The 25,855-nt window shown below is 49.6% G+C and overlaps 1 protein-coding gene across 1 annotated transcript in view; it reads left to right on the plus strand.

Annotated features, from left to right (window-relative positions):
* Nucleotides 1-25,855, plus strand: part of LOC149371979 (P protein-like) — a 299,148-nt gene that overhangs the window by 231,098 nt on the left and 42,195 nt on the right. The window contains exon 9 of the mRNA XM_089566332.1: nt 1,336-1,804. Within this exon, the coding sequence (XP_089422458.1) occupies nt 1,336-1,804 (469 nt within the window). The remainder of the gene's footprint in view (nt 1-1,335; nt 1,805-25,855) is intronic.

The following is a 25,855-nucleotide window of genomic DNA, read 5'->3' on the forward strand; positions in this document are numbered from 1 at the left end:
ACCGCGTTCTGAAAGCCGATCTTTTATGAGCCAGAAAAATCGGGCAAATGAAATACAGGTATCGCCATCACCGGCCAGTTTCGCTAGTAAACTCCGATGCGTGGACAGTTTCTTGGGTGCGGATCCAGAAGCCGGGCTACACCGTTATTCGCGTCACGACGCTGATCGCGTAGTCCTTTCGAGTGTAGGCGTCTCGAGTTTATGTCGAGTGACGGGAAAATTAATGCGTCTTTTACTGCCGGGCTAGCATCGACATACCCAGAACAAAAATTAGAGTTTTCCTCAGTGCTTCTATAGGGTTGCGTGTTTTAAGAGTAAAGCCTGCGGCATCTTAAACGCGCAAGCCTTCCGGCTGCTCTTCCGTCGCAGACTAAGCTCTGCTTACGCCGTCGCTGACACCTCTGTCGCAGATGAAGGATGCGTCCCTTGGTAAAGGTCGCCAAAGCTGTGTTTTCGTATTTGAAGTGATTTAGTTTCGTTTAATTCACTTAGTTATGCAGAAATGCCGTGGAAATGTCTTTTTACAGTTGAAAGCAGCAGTCCGCGCTTGAGTCGTTCCTTTTATCGTCTACGATGCCGGCGTCTTTCATCAATAGTTTAAAAACATTTAGCCGATCCTCGGCGGATCGTCCGAACGCATTAGCAGCCAAACTTTCGTTATGTCTGAGGTTGTTACACTAAAGTTCGTATATCCAAGGCGGTACACGTGAGTTCGTTGTATCCAAAGTAAACGCACTAATTCGTTAGATCTGATGTTTAAACACGAAAGTTCGTTATATCCGAGGTGTCATAGGCTCGATATACCCGAGGTAACACACAAAAAATTATTATTTTCGAGGTTAACACACGAAAGATCGTTCTATCGGAGGTGGCATACTAAGGTTCGTTCTATGAGAGGTAGTGTACGAAGTTCGTATATGGGTTACTAAGAGGTAGTGTACTAAGTTCGTATATAGGATACTAAGTTCGTTCGTAGTCCGGTGGGCATTTGACAACCTGTCCAGCATGGCAGGTGGGCCACCTGCCACTGGCTGCTAGCAGATGGCGCTCGCCATTTCCGCTTGCACAAAGCCTTCTAATGCTAACGCATTAATAACACAAAAAAGAGCAGAACCGTAGAAGCGCCATAATAAAAAATTTATGTAATAGTACATGAGTGGCAGAGGGACTTCTGCTCTTAGCAATAGCACTGGTTGTTTTGGTCTCTTTTTTTGTGTCTTTTTGCGCCGCTAAACTGGGGTGAGTTGTCTGGGTCGGCTTGTATGCAGGTAAACACGGCATATTACTTTGGGGAGTTAGGCAGAAAAAGAGTCCCTCAATTCGGTTCGCATGCAGGCTGGATCGCGGTGCTGGGCGCGCTGCTGCTGCTGGTGCTGGCCGACCTGGACGACCTGGAGTCGGTGATGGCTCGCGTCGAGTGGACCACGCTGGTGTTCTTCGCCGCGCTGTTCGTGGTGATGGAGGCGCTGGGCGAGCTGCAGCTCATCTACTTCATCGGCCAGCGCACGCAGGAGTGGATCGGCGCGCTGCGGCCCCAGTCGCAGCTGCCCGTGGCCATCCTCATCGTCACGTGGGTGTCGGCGCTCGCCTCCAGCCTCATGGACAACATCCCCTTCACCACGGCCATGGTCAAGGTGGTCACAGGGCTGGGACCCTCGGCCGAGGGCCCCGCGCTCGTCTACGCGCTCGCCTGGGGCGCCTGCCTCGGCGGAAACGGCACGCTCATCGGCGCCTCGGCCAACGTGGTCTGCGCCGGAGTGGCCGAGCAGCACGGACACCGGTTCACCTTCTTCGACTTCTTCAGGTCGGTGCGCGTGGGCCCGCGTAGGCGCGAGCCACTTCCGCAGCGAAGCGCGACATCGGCTCAGGCTTTCTGATGCGTTCACACTTGGGCATTCGGCGTCTACGGCAAGCGAAGTCCACTGCCGCGGCTTACCTTCCCATCGGAAAACACGGCGGCAGGCGCGGTCGCTTATCGCTAGCCAAAGCGAATACAAGGAAAGGGTTGCATTTCCACCTCGAACATTAACATATCGTGCTACCAAAAATCTCTCACCACCCCCAGGTATGCGTTCTTCGCAACATTCACATCAATACACTCCACTCCTTCATTTTCTTTTCCGCACCGTTAGCGTCCCTCACCTGCATGCTCAAATTTCCCCGAACTCTATTCTAATCTGGATCATTTCCTTTTATCCTGCCCCGTCGCCATTAAATTTTCCCAGTACTTGTACCCCACTCCGTCAACGTGGCGCGCCTGCCTGCATGGCTACCCTCGAACCAGCTGACGGCTTTGGTAGCTTTGTTGACCCCGGCGCAGGTCATCCTCTGCGCTTAATGCTGCGTCCCAACAAAGTTGTTTCTCTCGCACACCCCGTGGTCACGCCGGCAGCACGAGCGCATCAGTTCTGCGTGAGAGCCGCAACATTTCGGCAACGGCGATTGTCGCTCGCCCTTGGCGCCGAATGCGCCCCAGTGTGAAGGTGCCATCCGTCCTGGCTGCTTGGCGCATGTTCATGGAGAAACTTGGCAGCGCAGAAACATAGGTCATAAACGAAGAAACACAGAGGCGCACGTCCGCGCTAGCTCGGTGCTTCTGTCTGTTTGTTTGCCCGCCGCCTGTTGTCTCGTGGCTATGTTTCTTCTCGACGTGAATAGAGTGAATTGTCGCTTTTCTCGAGGCTCTCCATGCCCAGCAATTCTGGTCAAAAACATTTTATTGAATGGGAAAATTTTATGAACTCAATTTGTTTCATATATTGTAATATATCACTGTAACAATCAATATATGCGCGCAACTCCCCTCAATAAGTTCGCATTTTCTTGCTATTGACGTTTTTTCCATCGTTAAAAACGTTCCCCGTTGGTTTTCTACGGCAGTCTTGACTATTCGATGAGAGCGATGGAAAAACTTAAAGGGACTATGAAACAAATTTATTGAGATTACGTAAAGATAGGCAATCCATCAGTCGTCACTCCAGCGCAAGAATTTTTGAGCTAGCATCAATAACAACGAAGTTATAGGCGATTAAAAATCACGCTCCTCCTCTCCCCCCTCAACTCGTACGCGCGGGGCACCATAAAAAAATAAAGAAAACAGCTCCGGGACTGGGCTCCGCCCATGAACACGTCATTCGCTGACGTTCGGTTTACGACTTCCGGTTGTCCCACTCCCGAGGAGCAGCGTGTGTCGGCAGCGTCTCTCCGGTCTCTGCGCTTTCTTGGCTCCCGAACTCGCGACAGAAAGAGGCGGCAGAGGTAAATTAAAACCATATGCGCGAAGGCAATGCCCTCGCTCGCGCTTGCCCGAGGGGGTCGCGCGGCCGCTCGAGCAGACGATGTTCACCGCTACCGGAAGTGTGCCCGTGACGTCGAAGCTGCCGCGGCTCTAGCGAATGACAGCGTGTGGTGGCCTGCCGACGTCATGGGACTAGTGACGTCTGTTTTCCCGATTTTGGTTTCAGAATTGCTCCCTACGAAGACACCAAGCGGCCCGCGAATTTTAAAAAACACGATTTTTAAAAATTCATAATAAATTGCCTGCTCAGTTCCGAAGATTCATACTTGGTGTCAATGCTTCTGAGCATCACTTCTAACATTTACAAGCGGCTTTTAATTCTTTTCATGGTCCCTTTAATAAAAAGATATTGCTGCGCATCGGAAGAATGAAACACTGCCTTCAATGTCTCCATAACAGTAGCTTACAAGTTTCCAATATTCAAAATTTTTGTCTGAGAATGTTGGACATGGGTGCCAGAAGCAAAACTTCTGCCGAGCTTATGCTCAGCACTCCACGGCTCAATCGACGTGACGCCGCTAGGCTGCTGCGCACAAGAAGGCAACAGTTCGATTCCCAGCTGGTCAGTTGGTGCGCGCTATTCCTTGCTATGCTATTTGGCGTCCACTGACAGTGCCCGTTTCGACAAGGTTTCGGAGACGGGGAGTTTGAATGAAGCCTCGTTGACGGAACCTATAATCATTTTATGCTTGGAGGAATTACATCATGGCTTGCTCATGGTTTAGCTGTGTAAGCAATCCATTTCATTGGCAACTAATTGCTTGGCTGGGTAATTTTTCAGGAACGCGTTACTCCTTTATTCCTACAGCAGCCATTATCAATGCCATCGAGACTTAACGCGTTCACTGCGTCGTGTATCACCTACACGTCACGTCATTTATCCACGCTGTGCGGTTTCGAATACTGCGTCACATAAGGAATCCATGGGTCAGATTTTATTTTGAGGTCTAAAAAGGAGAGGCCTGTTAACTATTAGCATTTTTCAGCTGTGGAAGTAATTTAAGTTTGCATTGTACAAGGGGTCTCAGTGGGCTTCGTCCGGCCGTATACTGAGTTGTCAATTTGTATATGTTTCGAGGTGCCAATTGAAGTCTTCCAATGTAGCGTTGTATTGCTTTTGTTGTAAGACAGTGCATTCATACACATCATTCGCTTCATTTCACTGTCGCTGCGTTTTTCCACCAAAGTTGCGGCTTTTACGTACGTAGTTCACAGAACAACGTGGCTGCATTGAGGCGTGCGCCGGCGAAAGATTCGAAGAGCGCTCACTGGCTTCCTTGGCAGGTGCTCGCATTTTCTGATGAGCACTCAGAGTGATGGAGCTTCCATAGTTTATTTCATTCATTCATTCATTCATTCATTCATTCATTCATTCATTCATTCATCCGTTCTGTTTGTTTGTTTGTTTGTTTGTTTGTTTATATTTCCTCCGAAACATGTGGGGCCTGAACAATCATCATCATCAACAACAACAAACATACCGCAGCGGCGGCCTAGTGGTTTGAGCATCCGCCTCGCATGCGATCGCCAGTGACGCCGGGTACCCATCGGTGATACAACGGGTACAAGTTTTTTTTTTGTTTGTTTCGCTCTAATACAAGCTTTCACCTGGTCTGGTGTTAGGCTTATTTTGGGTGAATTGCTTGGGAAATTAGTCTTTGACCCCACCTTGAATAGAAGAGAGAACCTTGTGCCATGGCGCCCTTTGGCCCCAGATGTCCGTGCACCATAAAAATTCACGATCATCATCATCAACCAACATATCGAAGCGAGGCAAAGCATGAAGAAGGGCGTGGAGGTGAAAGAACGAGTAGGAAAGAGCAGAAGATAAAGATGCACACCTCCCTGCCTTTCCTTCTTATCCTCCTTCTCCTCCTCGTGCATGTCACGCACACAAATTTAAGAACCACAAATTCAAGCGCTTATAGAAACGAACATGGCCCTCCTGCACACACAATTCGGCTATACATTCACTGTGGGACGCGAGGCGTAAAACCTTTTCAGGAAAAATCGAGCCGCTTTTCAGAGAGTGCACACAGCCCTCCGTACGCTAGACCACATATGTAGGTGGAGGGGAGCACCGTTCTCTAAAACCAGTCGCCACACACTCTCGAATGTGCAAGTAGCAGCAATAAAAAATGAAACACATTCTAAACTTCCAGCGCATGATTAATCCTCAAGTACGAGAGGCAAGCGCACTTTCTCCTTTTAGGACAAATAATATCAAAAAAAAATTTATAGAAGAATACAGAAATAACAGCAAAATTCGTTCTTCTGTTCGCAGCGGCTGTTCCCTTTCACGCTGCAGCTGTCTGTAGGTCCCCCATGCGCGCTAGTTGATTGCCGCGTGAACCAGGGGAGTAAGCGCCCCCTGTCTAACTGCTTCGTCCCTTCTCGCCAACTGCCAGGTGCACTGTTCAGCAAAGCGCTCGTTTTGCATACAGCACTGCTCCATCGAATTACTCCACTGCCTCCGCAGTGAAAGCCCACACTTCGTCCTAGTAGTAAAAGCGTGCAGTGTTTATTAACCTGTATCATCATCGGCGGCAGCTTGGCTACGCCCACTGCTGGGTGGAGGCCTCGCCCACATATCTCCAATGAACTCTTTCCTGTGCAAGCTGCGGTCAACTCATATCATCAAACTTCTTGATCACATTCGCCCACCTAACTTTCTGCCGCCCCTATATGCCTGACGTCAACTGATTTGGGGCTGAATTCCGACCACTGAAATCCGCCCCTAGGCAGAGGAAATTTCTGTCATTTTTTTACGCCTCGAGGTATTGAAATAAGAAAAAGAAAGTGCCTCTGCCTGGGTGTCGGATTCAACCGCTCGTTGGTCGCCATCGGCTGGCATCGTGGGTCACGTGTTGCTAGCTGATATGGCTTCCAAGGCTGGGCATGACAAGGACGCAGGCCATTCGCCAGCCGTGAATTCGTGCGCGCGTACGCACATTTGTGAATTGAATCCCAGATTGGCTGACGTCACATAGCTTCCTCAGCGCTTCACGCCTTCTCTAGGACGAAGGTAGGAGTTTGGCTGGATTTTGGTACACGGGGTAAAAGGGAAACTGGTATTATTTTCATGCACAACCACTTGAGGAACCAATACATAACGCATCGAACTCGATTATATGAAGATATGCCTTTCCACTTCTTGCTTGTGACTTAGTGGCTAATTTGCTCGGCTGCTGACCCGGAAAACGCGGGTTCGATCCCCTTCGTGGAGGTGGCATTTCGATGGAAGCGAAATGCTGTATGCCCGTGTACTGTGCGATCTCACTGCACGTTACAGAACTCCAAATGGTCGAAATTATTCGGAGCCGGCGTCCCGTGCAGTCTAAGTCACTTTGAGACGTTAAACAGAATAAATCAAACCAACAATTTGGAGATAGTGCACTTTTAAACCACTCGCTCATTTTTGAGGTCTTAAAGGTAGCATATTTTTTGAGCAAACTGTAACATTGTAAAGCTATATTTGTTTGAGTAGGCAAAGCGGACTCTGTGAACCCTGTATTCTACACGCGATATCTTTATCTGCTTATGCATCATAAAACTCAACACAGCAGCACGGCGGACTTCCTGCTTTGTGCTATAAAGAGTGCGGTGATATGAAAGGGCGGGAAAGGAGGTGGGTAGGGGGGAGGGGGAGTGGGGGACTTTTAAAATCCCAAAGATGCACTTAAACCGGTTACTGAAATGGAGCAAATATTGGCTTCGAGAGTATGGCATCCATCTATGTTCCATTTTTCCTGTAGTCTCGTCTGCTATTTTTCGGCGGCTGGTGCTAGGTGGGTGCCTTATCTAGCCGCCGGCAGTATAATTACGCAGCGCCGAATGGGAGCCAAGAAAGGGGGGGGGGGGGGGGGCGAGTTATATAAATGTGCAAGCGCAAACCGGTGGTGAACGCGTTATCAATTTTTTACGTTCTTGGGTTTCTTGCCCTTTGCTTGTTTTATGCCCATCCCCACTCCGTTCGTTATCTGTCTGGTCTTATACACGAGACGGCCTTGGGTGTTTCCGCGTACGCAGTTCCCGCTCTTTTAATTCCCTCAACTCTCTCTTATCCACTCCTAGCGCGCAGAAAGCAAAGCAGGCAGCGATAAAAAAAGGACAGTGTGCGTAAGTTGCGCAAGCAAAGCAAGGCGAGGTGCTTTTACGCGCGCTTTGCCTCGCTGCCGTCGGGTCGGGATCTACAACGCTTCTCCTTATCACAATCGTCCCTAAGGACTGCGCGGTAATGCGATTTTCCCCGTAGTTCCACTGGAGGCCACTGTGACATAAACAGCGTGGCAGACTGCCACAGTCTAAAGCGTGCGCGCGGTGCTGACAGCCCGGTAGATTGCGACGCATGCCAGGAACGAGGCCCAGCTGAAGGTATTTACTTGGCCTGGGTCGACAGGTGCTTCATGAGACACTGACAGCGGGCTTTGAGGGACGTTCACTCACCGTCGCCCTTGCCGACGTGGGGGCGGCTTCTTTAAGAGAGAGCATTTAAAATCAGCTGGAGAGAAATAAACGACAATGACGATGAGTGCCTAATCCATGAAGTTCCTTACCATTAAACCGCTCCTGCTTTAAGCGCATAATCGAAACACGCTGACAGGTGCGAAGGTAAAGTGAATTGTTCACTCCGCGGCCATTCACGAGCAGCTTTCGTTTCATAGAGCTGCCTTTGAACGTGAAATTGAAATCAGACATGCAAATACAGCGAGGCAAAGTACTCTCCTTCTGAGAATGACGGAGTGTGATATTTCTCTGAGGCGAATTTATTAGTTCCGAAAAAGAACAAACAGACAAAAGTGACGTCGTACATATGGGGGGTGGGGGTATTATCGCTGTTCGCTATGACTTCGCATTCTCTTTTGCGCGCATAAGAAGAACGTCTTGTTCTATAACCACGTTAGACCAATCTTGAATCTCAAGCTGGACTTGGGGTTTCATTTCAGATGCATCTCTCTCTCTCATCATTTTTTCTGCGAACATTTTTGCATTTCACCTCACTTGCTGCCGTTGCGGATGGGATTCGATCCCGTGACCTTGTGATGAGCAGCGGAATGCCAATGGCACTCAGCCACTGCAGCGGGTTGTCTGCACCCTCTTGCTGCGCCAGACCACTACCCGTTGTCAAACACAATTTCCGAAGTGGCGCACGGACAGAAGAATTTAGAGTCACGTCCGCATGTTTTAACGCGACAGCGTTAAATGCACCGTTGTCCAGAAAATCCGGTGTCGGCGTCGACGTCGTGAGCTAAAAAATCACGAGCATGACTTTAGCATGCGGTGCCCAGAGAGCAACCTAGCCACCTAGGTCACGTGACCTTGCGCCATAATCATTACCTGTCCACCTGGTAGGGAGAAAACTGCCCACCATGGTAGGTAGGAGTTAAATTAATGATTGGTCTCTCGGGAAGAGTAACCTGGGCCGCACAAGGCCCACCGCTGGGAGGGGTATGAGGACTGGCAGAGATCTGTGAATGTAGAGTAGAGAATAACCTTCTGCACATATGGGAATTAACCCATTACGCTATGGCGTCATACTCCTAGGGCGGACCTGAAGTGTCCCCTCCATTTTTTTTGTTTTGTTAGTTTTTTTTTTTTTTTTGTCTGTGTACGCGTGGTGCTTGGCAAGTCATGAAAACATGCCAACTAGCCCAGCGTCAAGTTCTCCCATGCAACGAGTGAGCTGGCCGAATGTATAGGTTGGCTGGGGTTTGTTGCTGCCCATTAACAAAGTGCTTGCCTGCATTTAAATTAATATGTGCGTTTTTTTCTTTGTTACACTGAAAGTTTGAACTTTCGCTGCGAGACCGTACGCAGTGAAGGATTGCGGAACTACTTCGACCACCATGGGGTTCTTTACAGCGCGCGCATCTAAACCCCACTACGCAGGCGTTCCTGCTCTTTTCCTTCGTCGAAATATGGTTGCCACGATCGGAGATGGAACCTAAGACATCGTACTCGGCTTCGCGTGTGCCGTGAGCCGATCGCTAGCAGCACTTTGGCGCGAGCAGCTTTTAAAATTCATCCCTCAGACCCTAGCAGACACAGCGAACAGTGGCATATTCCAACATGCGGCACAATATATGGTACATATAGCCTAGCAAACACGTTGCGCCGTCTTTTAAATAAGTTTCATGCTGCAAAAGATCTATCACGAGCATGCCGCGAAGATATACAGGATGTATGTGCTACTTTTTAGATTTCATCATGCTTTCACTGCTTCTTTATCTCTTTCGTTCCATAAACTGCCGACCTGATTTTGAATAACCAAAGACCTGTTTTTCTATGAAATGTACTTTTTGTTCTTTTTTTGTTGTTATCTTTTTTTTTCTTTGCGCCTCATTCATTCATTTTTTCAAATGATGCACCAACCATTTTTTGCAACCATTGTTTTGAATTTTTGCGATGCTACCTGTATAGGTTTTTTGTATGTTACTTGCTGCCCTGCAATGTAGGGGCCGAGGGGCATGTCAAGCCACAATTCCTGGCTTTTTTCCTTCCACGCTCTCCATGTGTACATGGGAAATAAATAAACTGAAACTGAAACTGAAAACCACTTACGGATTAGGAACACCGACCACATCCATCCCTCGCTATCCTAAACGTTTCAGTAAAACATTTTCACCATCGCCACTACCACCACCACGAACGGCTTGTGCGAGCTCTTTCTCAAAACAGCGTTATATAAACAGCGTTGTTTATATAATGTGAGTCACTGTAGCAATCAATATATCCGCAGATCACCCAACAGCAGTCTTGATTTTTTTTTTCTGTTAACGTTCTTGCTATCGTCAAAAACGTTCCTCATTGGCTTTCTATGGGAGTCTTAACTGCTCAATGCGATCGATGGAAACACTTTAAAAGAAATATTATGCTACATATCAGAAGAATGGATCATTACCGTAAATATTTCCCCAAAAGTATCGTACAATTTTTCAGTTTTCAGAATATTGTAACGTGGCGGCCAGCCGAAGAATGAGGCGTGATGAACCATGAACAAGAGATGATTTAATGGCCGCTGGCCTAGCGCGACCGCTCCGTCCCGCGCCACTGCCAGCTTCATCGTCTTCGTCACACTACCCGGGGCCTCCGAGCGATCGTCCCGATCGGTGACGAACAGACGGCGAAATGGCGATGGTCTTGAGTGGAGGATTTATTTATTATTTAAATAAATTACAAGAAATTACAAGAATAAAAAGACAAGAAAACGGACGACACAGCGCTGTGTCGTCCGTTTTCTTGTCTTTTGTGCTCGTCTTAGTTCGCGCTGTTTATTCAAGATGCTTAACCAACTAGCCCGCGAAAACGTGTTGAGTGGAGGGTTGAACAGTATGTAGAAGATGGTGCAGTTCTGGCCGCCACGATGAGAAAGATGAGAGAATGAGTCCCGGTCCACGAAGCATCCGGGCCGCAGGGTGCCAGGAGCTGACGGCCGAGGTCCGTGGACGCACCGAACGGCAGGGGCAGGGGGGCGGTGTCTTCACGTGTGGGTCTTGGGTCTCGGGTCGGTCGGGTCTTGGGTGTCGTGTCTTGTGGTCCGGGCGTGGGACGGGGCTGGGGTGAGCGGCGAGGTCGGTTCAGGTCGGGCGGGCTGGGGCATATGGCCGGGCGGCGCGGACCAGGCTCCTACGGCCGACGTCCACGGCAGGCGCAGGACACCGAAGCTCCGGGACCAGGATGGCGATGAAGGGACCCCAGCACCTCACACCAAATGTAACCTGGCGGCCAGCTGAAGAATGAGGCGTGATGAACGATGAACTAGAGATGATTTAATGGCCGCTGGCCTAGCGCGAGCTCCGTCCCGCGCCACTGCCAGCTTCGTCTTCGTCACAATATTTTGTCCGAAAATTGTTGGACATGTTTAGTATGACGAACGTTTAATTCCTATGTTCACCGCGCCGTTGTAGCGGCGCTGTCGCTGCCGCGGTAACCTAATGACTCAACGCCGGCGTGTGTCCTCGAAAGCTGCACCCGCGAGCACCGTCCTCTGCGTGTACCGTTCCACGGGCAAACTGTTTCGGGCCCGCGTAAAGGTATAGAGCAGTTGCGTCATCCTTCCGCGTGTTGCGCGATTTGTGTGCTGCAACGCGACAAAACAGATTGTGGTGCGGTCTGGTGGCCCCCGTGCATCGCTGCACTGACGGCTGCGAGTTGCGAGAGCCGCTTACACGATCGACGGGACCGGGGCCCTGCACAAAGGTTTTTATTTATTTATTTATTTTCCTCATACTCTCAGCCGTAAGGCCGCTATGGGGTAAATTGAAATGAATACAACGAAACGAGTGTACACGGCCACATGTATTAACTGTAAGTACAAACCTAGAGCAATCGGCTCAAGATGACTCAAATAAGCAAAACACAGTCGTTCTGTTCTGCCACTACAGTATTCAAGTGCAATTGTGCTCAAAATTATATTCACAACGCAGTAAAACGTTCGCATTCGTTCTACAGCACTCACCCCGATGTCGATAAAAGGCGCCCGTGTTTTAAAGCGGAGAAATGCGGTGGACACAGAATGGCATTGTGTGTACGTCTGCCGCCGTATACACTGCTGGCAAGAGGATGTAATCCATCACCAGTCGCAAGCGCGATCGGCGGAAATCAATTTGCGCGGTGGTTGCACCCAGCGTTTCGCGGGGCGTACGTGCAATGTTTTGTTCTTTCTTTCCCCCCTGACAGCTTCACCTGTCCTTTCGCCGAGGTCGCCGACTGTCCGGCTTCTTCTTTAACTCCTCCGCCGGACTGTGCCCCTTCTTCCTGGCTCCCGCGCACTGCTCAATTTAGCGCGCCCACTTGACATCGGGGAGTAAATATAGACCTGGCGACGCTGTTGCCTCGCTGCAGATGCAGCGCTGAATGCAGTGCGCGCGCCGAGCCGGTTTCATCACGGCACCAAGCGGCGGGCGGAGGTGTGACCGCGTCAGGAGAGCAAATTAATTCTGCACGAATGGAGGGAGTAAAAAGGGTGTAAGCTCTCCCCTAGCGCCCTCTATTTTAGGGGCAGGGTGTGCTAGCTGCCGAAACCTATAGGGCAGATTTCCATCACTAAAAATACGGAATTTCTTACGGTTGGCAACAGAAACAAATTTCCTCTTCAAAACTTCGGAAGCACTAACCCTTACGAAGATTTGAACCTAGCCTTCAAATCCATCTATCTGCTAAACTCAATACCTCCAATGCCGCATTGAAAAGCTTCCTTCCATGGCTAACCGCATCAACATTGCAGTGGGAATATGCTTCGCAGTGGGAATATGCCTGCCTTACCGAGAGTAAGCATTCCGTATATTTAGTGATAGAAATCTAATCCAGGTCTTCGGTAGCATAGCTTGCCCCTAAAAGGAAATTGGCTAGAGGATGGCTTACTTCCTCTTTTCTCCCATATAGGCTAATCCGTGTTTAGAGTGTAGAGCGGAAGCCACTTTTCGGTGGACCTGTAATACACACCGCACACCACACTCAACATGGAAGAAAAATATTGAACTTCTTTTGATTTCCGGAAGTATAATTGTAAGCATTAAGAACTTCCTTAGCGCACCACCGTCTGCTTGTACTTATCTCGGTCTGCATATTAACCGTGCATTTCAAACCCTCAGTTTTCCAGCAGTAAGCAAGTTGGGCGAGTCAGTTTTGTTCCACGCCTAAACAACAGCTGCAGCAACAAGAAAGGGCTCTCCACCATTCAAAGTTTCATTTTAGACACGAGACGGCTGCCATCCTACAATATTTCTGAATTGCATCTTCTGGATACTTATCTTCAAAATTCATCTGTAATGAAAACATCCTAAACACGGCACGTATAGCCTCATTCCTATTTTCAGCCACCGATGTCACTGTTTCTGGTCGGTTCTTAAATTTAATTACCCAATCTGCTTTCCTTTATTCTTTTTTTTTTGCTATTTTGAAAAACATTTTTGAGCACCTGTCTGTCGCTGCCTGTGTCTTGGCCAATCCACCGCAGTGAACACGCGCCATTAAGTCCTTGAAGACAACAACAACAACTTCTTCTTGTCGTTCGCCTTTGCATTGCTTCTTTTAATCCATGCAGCCTCAATTTTCCCCCACTGTTAGAAAATGTTCACGGCCGCGCATTCTCACTTGACTTTAATTTTATATCTGAATACCCACGCTAGACGCGGCACACAAATAGTGATGGCCGGTTGCTGGTAGGCACGTTTAAGAATGATCGTAGCTGTAGATATGTTTTTGTCTGAAAGCGACGCGTTCCTTCACAGAACATAGACGGCTTCTAAGGCGTGAAACTTTACTTTAAATACTTTTCTTTTTTTACCAGCTGCGGTAGCTGAGTAGCTTTGGCGTTCGGCTGCTGATCCCAAGGTCGCGGGTTGGAATTCCTGCCGCGGTACCTGCATTTCGATAGAGACAAAACGCAAAAGGCGCCCTTGAGCTGTGCGATGTCAGCGCACGCTAAAGACTCCCAGGTGGTCCAAAATAATCAGGAGCACTCCATTACGGCGTCCCTAATAACCCACGACATTGTCGTTTCGGGACGATAGACACCGCAAACCACCTCCCAAATCTGTTTTTCTCGGTTGGTTCAGCTGCGGAGTGGTGACCACTCGTAGACAGCGAGCCTGCAAATTTTCCCCACTTGCGCACTCCGGTGAGGTGCACTCATGACAAAATCACGGAGTGACGATCAAAAACTACCGGTGGTGTCGTGCTTCTCACAGGGCACGAGCCAACGGCGACTTGAACACAGGCACGAGAGTGCCGACGAGCTCGCCTGGATCGACATTGTCGGTGTTACGCAACTCCTCGAGCGCGCTTTCGTGGCGCTCACTGTCGCGATTTTTTTTTTTTCGATACGTTGTGTTTCTGCCGCTTAGTTTCGCAAATGTAGCTTCGCAATCATCATCAACGCAGGGTTGTTCCACTCGTAAGGAGTCCCTCGTGCCTGTTTTTATCTCTTACCTGGTTCACGTTCCCGTGGTTGCACAGACGTCACCGGTAGTTTCTGGTCGTCGCTCCTTTTATGTTCAGCTTTTCTGGGATTGGGCAATTTCAGGGTTTTGAGAATAACTTTCCGTCGTTCTTACCGCTGCATTCAACAAGCAGTCAGCTTTCTTTACTTAACAGGAGCAGCGGTCCCGTTGTAGGTGGTTTGAAGCCACGCCGTCTGATCAGGAAGCATAGCAGATGATGTTCACAGGACACTGAACATGGTCAAAAAGAAAACGACGTTTCCGGAGTGCCTCCCCTGTTCACACTCGAGCAATCGGCTTCACGTATTCGGGTTTTTATATCGTGTGGGGTTCGATCCCCAGTGCCGGCGGGTGCTATACCGATGTCTGGATGGTAAAAGCTGTAGCCTGGCCTGGTGCTCGGCTTGTAGTAAAATGCTTGGCAGGTGGGCATTTGACCCCACCTTGTGTAAGCGAAAAACACCTTGTGTCATGGCGCTGCTTGGCTAAAGCTGCCCTTGCGCCATAAAAAAATATTACAGAATCATTATCATCATCATCTTATTATTATTCATTGAGTTTTGTAGCACTTAGTTGCGCTTTTTTTGTGATTTGGCGTAGACAGGATGCAAGCTACCATCGTTCCTGTTTGGCAAGCCGCCGCGGTGGCTCAGTGGTTATGGCGCTCGGCTGCTGTCCCGAAAGACGCGGTTCGATCCTCTCGCCTAAACGCCTAGTATACGGGTCTAAAGGCCCGTATACTATGCGATCTCAGTGCACGGTAAAGAGCCCCGGGTGATAGAAATTATCCGGAGTCCTCCACTACGGCGTCCCTCGTGCTCGCTTCGGGACGTTAAAGCCCATAAGCCCAGACTTTTCAGCGTGTGTTGTCTGAATAAGGGATTCCAGACGTAGTCATGCTGCTACATCCTTTTCCGTTGTCACTTTCTTTGCTTTGTCCCAGTTAATCTGGTAGCCTCATTTCTTCGCATGCTCGGCGATAGCGCTCGTAGAGGCTTTTACATTTCTTCTCATCGTTCTGGTGTTCTCTACCTCCAGACGTCTATCGAAATCTTTTGTTTCGTCTGTGCCTACTTGTGTACAATCGGCGCAGACAGTTTCGTCAACATGTAACAAGTTTCGTCAACGACTCCAGGAAACCTGACACGAGTAAGCTGGCCATTCCCGTTAGCAAGTTCAGTCTGTATCGTGCTCGTTAGAACATGCTCAGTGTGGGCGCCATGCTTGCAAAAGATACGCGCAAGCATAGGGGAAGGAAAGGTTAGGAGAGGCCCTCGCTATGCGAGCTGCACGCCAGAAAGTGTGCCGGAATTCACGCGCTTCCGCAAGGCCTACTGGGAGTCCTTGGTGGACAGCGCAGCCAATAGTAACGCTGGGCGCAGCAACGTCGTCTGCTGCATTGTCTTCTGCGCATGCGCAAGTGCGCTGAGGCAGTGGCCCAGTAAAGAAAGGGGGGGGGGGGGGGGGGGTAACTGCGCGCAAGCGCCTCGCTGATTCCTGCTACATACGCGACAGGGGCTCGTTTTGGTTTCGTTCTACCCCATGTATATCGTGCGCACTTCTTACGTTTGCTCCTCATCGGACACTTCCCTTTCGCAGCAGGCAACCTGTAGCTAGCGCAAACAGTGGATGCATACGCATGGCTTCGTAACTTATGGACCGCCTTTGCATCACTTGTCATCGGTTCTGTGATCGGAGGTGTCTGGGGATTATGAAAAAAAAACCGTACTAGGACGTCTTCTTTCCCCATTTTTCTCTTCCCTTTTCTCTTCCAGCTTTGACACATTTATCAGTGCACCCTCAGGTAGAACGGCATTACGTAGGGGAGTGACTGCAAGCATAAAGCAAAGAAAGGAACGTAACGGAACGATTAATAGTGTAGTATAGTTTTATGTTTTTGTGGAATGGTGGTCCCGGATGCTTGCTGTCGGTGCAGAAAAGTGATCCCATGCCTTTGGTGTGCGTGCTAAAAAGCGTCAGCCCTGTTGAATGGAGTAGTGTAATCAGTGCGAGAATAAATGCAATGCGGATGATAGATAAGTTAAGCGCGCAATTGTGAATGGCAAAATATTCTATGAATAAGAAATACTGCTAGCTGGGGGATTTTGTGGAGAAAAGATGGGGATGGCAGATTACGACTGGACGTCATTTATGATGATCTGATTATTCTGTTTTAGGATACGGAATACTGAATTATACAGTAAAGTCTTCCCACTCTGTCGCCGAGCACTTCCCCCATTGTCTGGGCTCGCCTGGCGCGGCATGTGTCCCTATGCGAGACGCTGCGCCTCCCAGCGTCTTGTGCGGCTCATCAAGACTATTTCGTCTTTATAGTCTTCACAAGCCCGATGTAGATCATCGAAGAAAATGCTTCGCTCACTCATCTCGGGACGCGCGGCAGTGCTGCAGCCACAACCAAAAGTGGACGAGCCAAAACGTAGGGAGGGCCCTTTAGGAGTGGGCACTGCGCAGGTTTAACGCCAGATCAGAAAAGAGCTCGACTATGTCGGCAATGGCAGTCTTATGCAACCGCACACGAAGGTGAGAAGGGGGCCAAGGCACCCCAACGAGTCCGCAAGGCCGAAGGAAAGATGGCAGGCGAACGCTGCCACGCGTCAGGCAGCGAAAGCAGTGGAGGAGGCTGAGCACGCTGCCTAAATAGCACGAAAAAATGGAAGCGGCTTAACGCGGAGGCACGCAAAGCATCAAAAGCGGCGAGGGATGCTGAGTGTGCTGCTCAGCTGAGTAATGAGCAAGGAAACGCTCAGTAATTACTGTCTCGCTCTCGGTGTACAACTCAAGCGCGTCGTGAGGGAAGTGATAAAGGAGGGAGTGGAATAAGGAATAGAGAAACTGACGCCCTGGTGGAGGAATCAGGATTAATTTCGACCACCCGGGGTTCTTGGCCGTGCATTGAGATCGTACAGCACGCCGGCGTCTTTTTATACATTCCACCTCCATTGAAACCCGGCCGGAATTTTATCCGGAGTCCTCGTGTTCAGCATCCATATATACGCTCTAATCACTGAAGGAAGAGCTGCCGGTAGCAGCGGCTTCTCAAGCAGCCTGAGAAAGAGCGCGTTGTCAACTAGAGGAAAAATTAGAGATCACTGCGGCGACCCGCATTGGCAGAATGCAAAAAAAAAAAAAAGCATAGAGGCCTCCTCGGCACTCGTCACCTCTTTTTGCCTCTAGCATTTTTTTGTGTGTTTGTTAATCAATTTAACTACTGAATTAGCACAATTATCTGATGCTTTAATTAAATATCGATTTATTTACTCTGGCTATACCTTCTTTTATCTCAATCAACCATTTTGGTTTTTCAAATTTAGCGCCATGGTCGCTTTTCCGTCCACTTATTATATCCCCGTCCAGCCTATTCAACCGTTCAATGTTTTTTGCTGTTAATTAATTAACTAATTAATCTATGTCAATGTAACTTTATGTTCGATTATTTGTCAGTCATCAAATACATTTCAATTAATTTCATACTTTATTTTGATTCTTTTGCCTATTTTTCAACTATTTTGCCGTCCCCAGCTGTTTTACCATCCACACACTTTATGGACGTCCGCGCTGTTTCGACGTTTTTTCGACATTTTTGGCTCTTATTAATTACCCAATCGTCCTATCGACAGAATTTTTTTTTTCTTTGTGCAGCATCCCACAGACACTCTTTCAATTACAAACACTAGGTTGATGCTACCTCGTCTGAGCTCGTCACAACTGCTGCGGACTTGTATTGCGGACACGTTTTGGTGGCACGACCTCGCCAACGTAGCCTAGAAATACTTTCACATTAACAGAGACAGCCGAATATGGCATCACGTCCAACACCCAACGTACGCGGCCGAGAACCGTTCTGAAATGAGGGTAGCACTATATAATAGCCTACCAAGAATGTGCTACGCCGGTCCTATACAGTGCATTTAATGCTTACACCTACTCTCGGCGACAAGTCAAACCGTGTTTTTTCTTGCTTTTGCGCGCGGCGATCGAATGGTACGAGTTTAAGCCTATTGTGTATTCTATTGGCTTTTGGAAGATCTAATCGGCTTGAGTTCTTTTATTGGCTTGTTTTGCACGACGTGTTCGTGTAGCTTCCTCCTAACTGTGTTGAATCCCTCTGACTTATTCGGATTGTGGACTTCGCGCCTGAAACGGCTTTTGGCAGAGCCCAGGAAAAATCCTCCGTGCAAGACGGTACAACGCAGGGGTATATAGCAGCGAACTAGAGGCTGATGGCACCAGGTCGTGATGGTTCGTCCGATTTATTTTTAAGTGTATATAACCTAGATATCGAACTTTGCATGCACCAGAGCGCAGGTGTACGGCTGCATTTGAAAGTTTTGCAGCTTTCTCAAATCTTTTGAATTGAAAAAATATTTGAGAAAGCTGTGCAGCTTTCTTTTGTCGCTGCAGTGCTACGTTAGACGTGCAATAGCTTCGCCGTGTTTCTTAGTGCATGCAAATTACCCGACGCGCATCTGCGCTTTGCTATATGCAGGCCGCTGCTGCCAACGGCGCTACGCGTCTCTCGAGTAAAGTAGCTTGGCGTTGGGAACAAAGCCATTGAATCTTCTCAACGCTGTGCCTCTCTGCTGAATTATAATAGACACACTCTCCTGTGCACGCCACGATGTAGCGACAGCACTGTTGAGGCTCTCAGGCGCATACCGCAAAGGGTGCATGTCCGAATTTTTTTCGTTTTTTGCTTCCGTTCCTTCGACTTTCGGATGAAATTTGCCTCAGGCAAACAATGCCGGATATAGTGCTCTGTGCCTGCATAGTATATCGTTCCGTGCAGTCCGCCGGACCTTTAAAACCGACTACTAGTTGGGCTGTTTCCAAAAATACGGTACCGTGCTTGGGTGCAGCGTGTTGTCATTCCCTCGGAGGCATTCTTCGGAGAGCGCGTATAAAGCATTATCGTAACGATAGAAGGAAGCGCTTGCCGAATCCAAACTGCCAGTGGCCTCAAATGGTTCCGTGCGCAATGTCGTGTTCTTCCTTTCATGCCGCTATTTGGTTTGGTTTGGTTTGGTTTATGGGGTTTAACGTCCCAAAGCGACTAAGGCTATGAGAGACGCCGTAGTGGAGGGCTCCGGAAATTTCGACCACCTGGGGTTCTTTAACATGCACTGACATCGCACAGTACACGGGCCTCTAGAATTTCTCCTCCAAAGAAATTCTAGCCGCCGCGGCCAGGATCGAACCCGCGTCTTTTGGGTCAGCAGCCACCGCGTCATGCCGCTATTTACCGAGAAGAATTATGGCATGAGGTATGTGTAGTGTAGTGTAGTGTAGTGTAGTGTAGTGTAGTGTAGTGTAGTGTAGTGTAGTGTAGTGTAGTGTAGTGTACTGTAGTGTAGTATAGTGTAGTGTAGTGTAGTGTAGTGTAGCGTAGTAGAGCGTAGTGCAGTGTAGTGCAGTACAGTCTTTCGCAGTGTCTCTTGTCTTCTTGTTCCGGTGTACGGTGTGTACAAAATGACTTACCAGCATGCCCAACAATTCACGCCACTGTCCCGGTTGTCAGTTCTGCTGTTGCTCATCAGGCGTCCTTTGCGCTTATCCACATTCTTTTTTTCGGACGTGACCATGTTGTTGATTATTGCGCTTCTCGTTTATTTGTTAAGCTAGGGACATTTGCAGCGTGGTCCGTGCGGCCGTCGCAGCCAATCGCGCAGTCGCTAGACGAGACTCTCGCGTGCTTTCCGTCGGCCGCGGGAACTCTGCAAGCGCTGCATCGCTCCACGGTGTGTGCGCCGGTATCAAAATGATGCCCGCATTCCTGCGCAGAGCGGCGCGCATTAATTAAATGTTATTGACGCATTCTTTCGTCGATGCTGCTGCAGCTGCCGCCGGCTCCCGCATAGCATTCCCGCATGACCGACGTTTATCATTATTCACGCGTCGGCGTCTCAAATTCTCCCTCAGCTTGCGAGCACGAAAGAATGTTGAAGCTCGCACGATGGACGCGTAGATATGCTTTTCCCCTTATCTCTGTTTCCCCCCTCCTACCCCCTCCCTTTTTCTTTTTTTTTTTTTCAAGGAAAATATTCGCTTCGATTCTGCGTTTTTGCTCAAACCGCACAGCGCCGCGGGCTTTGCGGTTTTGTGGCTTGTCTGGCATGACGAACTGTGTGATATAAAAGAATGAATGCCTATACGGCACCACTTTGTTGGGCAGCTACCTTTAGCTTTTCGCTTTTCGCTGCAGGAAAAAAAAAAAAGCGACAGGCGATCATATAGTGTGATGCGGCATTTCTGCGTCAATAGTATTTTATTTTTATTTTCGAATTCGCTTTTAATATGTGCCTTTTAATATGCGTCTTTCGGATTTCACTCCCGCTAGAGGCGCTAGTGCTGCGCGCATCCTCTTCTTTATTTCCCTCTCGCACTCCTTCTGTCACAACGTTCATGTCAACAGATTGTTAACAAACGAGGTTCATACTGCCCACGTGGTAAAAAAAAAATGGAAGTGTTTCGCGAGGAAAGGAAATGAAGAGGAAGAAGAGGAAATTAAATGAAAAAAGAAATGAAAGGAAACGAAAGGAAACAAAAGGAAATTAAAGCAACCGAAAGAAAAGGAAAGGCGCAGTAATTGCACTCTTCATGGATACCTGAACCGCGCTGCGAGGGAAGGCACGAAAGAAGGAGTGAAAGGAGGTAGGGAGAAAGAGGCGCCGTGCAGTGGAGGGCTCCGGGAGGAGGAGGAAAAACATTTATTTCCGCCGAATATGGCGCGGCAGCCGCCTCCGGGTCCACACGCAGGCGTCCGGGGAGGCAATCTGTCGCACCGCGGCCGGAGGACATCCCACCCCGTCTAGGAGAAGAGGTCTTCAGCCTCGGCCGCCGGGCGGACGGCGATGATGATGATGATGAAAAGCCTTTATTTAATAAAAGAGGTGAGGCTTTCTTAAAGAGCCCCGCAATGGGTGGAGTCCCTATTCCGGGACCCCATTGGTCGAAGCCGCCAGCTTAGCCCTCTTGACCAAAGCCTTTTGGGCCTGAAGGTCCGAGCAGCCAAGCAGGGCCGCCTCCCATTCCTCTCTGGTAGGGTTGGGGTGGGGGGAGAGAGCTGAGTTGCGCTGGCAAGCCCAAACCATGTGGTAGGTGTCAGCCACCTCGCCACAGTGTTTGCACCTGCCAGTGAACGCGGGATCGAAATGTTTTAATACTGCCGGGCACAGCATTGTATTAGTGAATAGTCTAAGTAGAACGCGTTCGTTTGCTTTCCCCAGTCCCTTTGCAGGGGCTGGGTACACGCGGTGCCTATCCTTATAATAAGATGTTATGTCTTTGAACGAGAGTAAAGAGCCACCTTCAGGTTTCAGGTGCTCAGGAGCCAATGGGAACGCCCGGTGAATGAGTGCTCGGGCCGCCGCGTCTGCAGCTTCGTTTCCTGCTAGGCCCTGATGGCCCGGAGTCCAAACTATGCAGCGGGGAGTAGGATCGGTGTCTCGGCTGCAGTTCCTTAATATTCGTTCAGCTAGTGGAGTTATCCAGCCAGTCTCATAATTTTTACACGCCGAACGCGAATCAGTTATGATGTGTTTTGATTTGGTATCAGAAGCAGCTAGGGCGATAGCAACCTCTTCAGCTTGTGTTGTGCCTGGGGCTTGAAAGGACAGACCATCCACCTGTATTTCTTGATGTATGACAGCGGCAGTGTACCACCCCCCGTGGGTCGGCCCGGCTACATCTACGTAGTAGACACCTTGCTTGTTGCCATAGTGGCGCGCTAAGGCTTCCGCCCTAGCCTGGCGACGACCACTATGGTCTTCCTTATCCATCTTAGTGGGGAGGGGTCGAACTCTGACGGCGCGTCTCCAGAGTTCGGGCACTCGGACCCGCTCCTGAATGTGGAAATCGTGTTGGATGTGAAGCCGGGCTAGCAAGTCCCGACCCGACTTCGTTTGGGCTAGCCTCGTGTATTGATTTGTGAGATGGGCTTCCTTGAGCTCCTGAAAGGTGTTCACCACTCCCAATGCAAGAAGTCTCGCATTGGAGGTGGAGACAGGAAGGTCAAGTGCCCTCTTCATCATTTTACGGAGTATTACCTCAACTTTGTCTTCGTCGTGCTTCCGCAAGTGTAGATAAGGGACCGAATAGAGAATTCGGCTGATAACGAAAGCATGGGCCAGCCGAACTGCATCCTTGCTTCGCAAACCCCCTCTCTTATTGGAGACGCGACGGACCATACGGCCCACCTGGTCTCCAATTTTGCGGAGCTTGTGCAATGTTGTGTCTACTCTTCTTTGGCTATTGATGAAGAGTCCGAGTATTCGAATTTCTTTGGCCTCATGTATGGGGCCACTTGTTAAGGAGAGATGTATTTTGGTATTGTCCTTAGGTGATGCCCTAAGGTGTACAAATTCAGATTTGCTGGGTGCGCATTGGAGACCACAGTGCCCTGCGTAGCGATCCACTACGTGAGCGGCTGTTTGCAGGCATTCCTCCATGCGCCCTAAGTTTCCCTCTGTGGCCCAGATCGTGATATCATCGGCATACAGCGCATGCCGTATGCCGTCAATACCCTGCAACTGGTCCGGGAGATGGAGCATCGCCAAATTAAAGAGTAGGGGGGATAGCACCGCGCCTTGTGGTGTCCCCCGCGTACCCATTTGATACGGACCGTATTCTGCCTCTTGGATTTTGATTAATGCTGTTCGATGGGTGAGAAAGTCTTTGATATAGTTGAAAGTGTTGCGGCCACAGTGGGTTTCACTGAGGTGTGTCAGTATGACGCTGTGTTTGATATTGTCGAAGGCTCCTTTCAAGTCTAAGGCAAGGACGACCTTGTCATTATGTGGATGTTCAACTGGTTGTATTATGTCTCTGTTGAGTTGGAGGAGTATGTCCTGTGCCGACTTATGTGGGCGAAAGCCGAACATAGTGTCTGGAAACGTATTCCGTTGTTCCAAGTATTCGGAGAGCCTATCCCGCACCATTGTCTCCATTAACTTGCCCACACACGAGGTGAGCGAGATAGGCCTCAAGTTGTCTGTGTTGATTTCCTTTCCCGCCTTGGGGATGAAGGTTACTAGAGATGTTTTCCAGTCTAGAGGGAGCGGGGTTTCGCCCTTCCATATAGTGTTGATGTATTCCAGAAGGGCCTCATACGCCTGGTCGGGGAGATTGGCCAGAAGCTTGACTGTGACCTTGTCCCGTCCAGGCGCAGTGCCCCTTCTCATTTTAGCCAGGGCTGCCTTGAGGTGAAAGAGTTGGAACGGTTCGTCTAACTCAGGATTATCTTTGCCTGCGTAAAGATACTCCTGACCACAAGGGTCCTGTTTGCAGCAGAGATACTTGTCCCTGAGTGTGTCTGCGAGTTGTGTTGTGCTGCCCTTGAAATTATGAAGTGCTCGTTGTAAGTGGCGCTGTGTTTCGCCCCGGGTCTGCGCGGGGTATATAAGGCTGCGGAAAAGCCTCCAAGTGTTCTTCCCGGACATCTGCCTGGCAGCCGTGTTACAGCGATCTATCCAGTTGGCGTCAGCAAGTTTTGAGGCATACTGAGCTGCTTTGTGAGTGAGATCTAGGATGCGCTTCTTGAGTGTTCTGTTATGTTTCTGTCTTTTCCAACGTTTCGTGAGACTGCGGCGGGCTTCCCAGATGTGGAGTAGATGGTTGTCCACCGCTGGGCAGTCCTCCGTGGTTTGTATCTGTGTTTCGTGTTTCTTGAGTGTTGTCATAAGTGTTTGGGCCCACTGCTCGTATCCATCTTTAACCAGGCTGGTTGTGGGCAGGGACTTTCTGAAAGCCTGCCAGTCTGGGAGTCGAGCCTGTGTGAGTGGCCTTTTGAGAGGCCGCGTGTGAATTAGTGTGTTAATGATGCAGTGGTCACTGCCTAGCGTGTCTTCTGTATTGTTCCATTCCACGTGTTGGATGTGTTTGGAAAGTGTGAGATCAGGACACGTGTCCCGAGTCACAGAGTTTCCCATTCGTGTGGGATGTGCTGGGTCGGTCTGGAGGGTGATGCCTAGCGTAGAGATAAGCTCTGCTAGCTTTCTACCTCGCGCCTCCCCCTTTTTGTAGCCCCATAATTGGTTGGGGGCATTGAAATCGCCCACAATCAATAATGGGTCCCGACCCGCTATCTTCAGTGCCCGGCTGAAGATATCTGAAAAAGTAATATGTTTTAGCTTTGGTGGACAGTATATATTCAGTATGTGTACAGGGGGGTCAGAGCGTCGCAGGGGTAACACGGTGACCATAGTGTACGAGTATGTTATATCTATGTCGAGGTCTACCTCCTGTGCTGTGTATGACTTATGTACAAGGATACAGGTGGATGGGTCCCGCTGAAATGTGTTATATCCAGAAATTTTTGCTGAAGCCCCAGGTTCTTGAAGCGCGACGATGGCGGCAAGAAATTCTAATGTTTCTAGGTAAAGGCGTAGGTGTGCTCGTTTCGCGTGGTCGCGAAAACCTCTACAATTCCATTGTATTACGCCCAAAGGTTCCTGTTTTGTTTTATGAGGTGTCCGTTTACTGCCCTGAGCCATGATGAAGGCTAGAGGCTGGCTGGCTCACCCCACTCACTGCATTGGTGTTCTGCACCGTAGCGAGGAGGTTATCCTCATTCTCTTCCTCAATAGCGTCGCGGCAAATTTTGGATGGGCGGCCTACTTCCTTTACGGGTCCTGCGCGCCTAAATAATTTTGGGCTAGTCTGTATCCAGGCTTTAATGTTTTGGGTGACTTGCTGAGTAATGGACACAGTTAGTTGCTGAGTTATGGTTGTTACCAGCTGCTGCATTTGTGTTTGGATAATTTGTGTAATAATCGCTGGTAGTTGGGCCATGTGATCGGCCACATTTTTCTCAATATCCGTCATGCGGCTTTCCATATTTGCAGTGAGCGGAGCACTTGACGGAGCGACGCTCGAGCACGCAGACACCGGTTTACCAGCGTCCTCCATTGTTTCAGAGACAGGTGGCTCTGCCCTAGCGTTTTGTAATGCGTTGACTTGGGATTGTAGCTGCGCGTTCTGATTTTTGAGAAACGCTAGCTCTTTTCTCAGCTCAAGTTCGAGAGGGGAAGGGGAGGGAGAGGAAATAGAGGCGACACCCGCCCAGTTGCTTACCTTTGATGTTGAGGGTGGGTTGTTGCCAAGGGGGGGGGGGGGGGAATCCCCGGCTTGGAAAGCTGGCGGCTTGGCCCCGGTCCCGGATTTTGCCTTTTTAGAAGCTGGAGGTGGTTGGTTTCCGCTTCCTTGTTGCCCCGGCAGTTTTGTCGGACTTTCCCGTTTTGTTCATAGGCGACTTGCCCGGCTTGCTTGGTTGACCCGCTTGTTGCTTCTGGGCTAGCGGTCTCGATCGTTGGAGACGCCGAAACTTGATCTTGCAATCCGCGGAGCCAGTCAAATGGGCCTGCCCGCAGACCATGCAGCATGGGGTGCAGTCATGTTCTTTTAAACCTTGCTCGGAGGCTCCTACGTTATTCCCGCAAAATCCACATCTTCCGATGTCCGGGTGTGGGCAGTTGTCGACCCGGTGGCCGATGGTCCCGCAGCGGTAGCATGCAGGGATCGTCCGTTTATATTCTCGCACAAGTGTGCATTCACAATTGTAATGCACGTAGCGGGGCACCTTGCGGCCCACAAAGGTGAG

Source organism: Amblyomma mixtum, chromosome 1 (assembly GCF_055824585.1).
Source record: "Amblyomma mixtum isolate Tamu chromosome 1, ASM5582458v1, whole genome shotgun sequence".
Classification (NCBI taxonomy): Eukaryota; Metazoa; Arthropoda; class Arachnida; order Ixodida; family Ixodidae; genus Amblyomma; species Amblyomma mixtum.